Here is a 1,271-nt window from a genome sequence, read left to right as displayed (position 1 = left end):
TTTTTTCTCTGTATCTATGAAGCGCCTTGAGGCGACTTATGTTGTGATTTGGCGCTATATAAATAAAATTGAATTGAATTGAATTGAATATAGAACTTTTTCAACTGAGAAGGAGGTGAAAATATATATCGTCTTCACATAGATTACTGATTGGCAGAGCTAGCTCGAAATTTCAAGTTAATAAGCGGAAATTTTGAGAAAGATAACTCAAAGTTTCGAGTTATGGATGCTTTTTTGTGGCAGAAATGGCTTCCGTAGTCTGGGGTGCCTGCAGCTCAGCAGATAGAGCAGGTCTTCTGCTAGGCAAGATACTTTGAATATGTGAGAATGTTAGCTAGAAAGCTAGTTAGCTAGAAACACAGAAGCAGGGCTTGTGTGAATGTTGCATAAAGTGTGTTGAGTGCTCCGGGAGGCTTAGAGGTTCCTCACACAGAAGCATCACCATGAGTGAAAAGTACTCACGAGCCCATCTTCCCCTTGAAGTCAAACACGTCCTTGATGTTACTGGTGCTTTTCTTCCAGCTGCAAACAATCTCCTTCTGGCCCATCTTAGCCGTAGTTTCCTGAACAACCACAAATCACATCAGTTATTCATGCTGACAGTGGAAACGTGTACTTATACATTACACCACGCAACACATGTGAAAGTGCTGCTGAGCCAAAGTTTGCAGCATTCCAGTTTACTCCGGTGTCTACATATAACTAAGTGACTGTAGTTACTGTGTGCACTGATGCACTGTGCCTCAGTACACAGAGTCAGGTTTGAGTCGATATGATGCTGAAATAAATCATTACAGTAAGTGAGGTTTCATTTATTCAGCTATACAAAGGAAAAATACCAAACGTCTGCGTTTTCATTTGATGCACTGTAGCATCAAAGCACATGAAACCTATGTGTATAAAGGACAGTTCTTGTGTGTTCCTGTGTCCTCTGTGTGTGTGTCCTTGCATCGCTCTGTCCTCTGTGTGTGTCCTTGTGTCCATCTGTCCTCTGTGTGTGCTTGTGTCCCTCTGTCCTCTGTGTGTGTCCGTCTGTCCCTCTGTCCTCTGTGTGTGTCCTTGCATTGCTCTGTCCTCTGTGTGTGTCCTTGTGTCCGTCTGTCCTCTGTGTGTCCTTGTGTCTCTGTCCTCTCTGTGTGTCTTGTGTCCGTCTGTCCTCTGTGTGTGTCCTTGTGTCTCTGTCCTCTGTGTGTGTGTGTCCTTGTGTCTCTGTCCTCTGTGTGTGTCTTGTGTCCGTCTGTCCTCTGTGTGTGTCCTTGTCTCTCTGTCCT

At 44.2% G+C, this 1,271-nt stretch overlaps 1 protein-coding gene across 1 annotated transcript in view; it reads right to left on the bottom strand.

Moving 5' to 3' along the window:
- LOC102209893 (calcium/calmodulin-dependent protein kinase type 1D-like) overlaps nt 1-1,271 on the bottom strand; it is an 18,163-nt gene that overhangs the window by 14,256 nt on the left and 2,636 nt on the right. Inside the window, exon 2 of the mRNA XM_005749886.1 lies at nt 463-563. Within this exon, the coding sequence (XP_005749943.1) occupies nt 463-548 (86 nt within the window). The 5' untranslated portion in view covers nt 549-563. The remainder of the gene's footprint in view (nt 1-462; nt 564-1,271) is intronic.

The sequence above is a fragment of the Pundamilia nyererei genome, unplaced genomic scaffold (genome assembly GCF_000239375.1).
Source record: "Pundamilia nyererei isolate P.nyererei 1_Seehausen unplaced genomic scaffold, PunNye1.0 scaffold00257, whole genome shotgun sequence".
NCBI classification, from domain to species: domain Eukaryota; kingdom Metazoa; phylum Chordata; class Actinopteri; order Cichliformes; family Cichlidae; genus Pundamilia; species Pundamilia nyererei.
The sequence above is the reverse complement of the archived record's forward strand: the minus strand, read 5'-3'. Positions and strand labels throughout refer to the sequence as shown.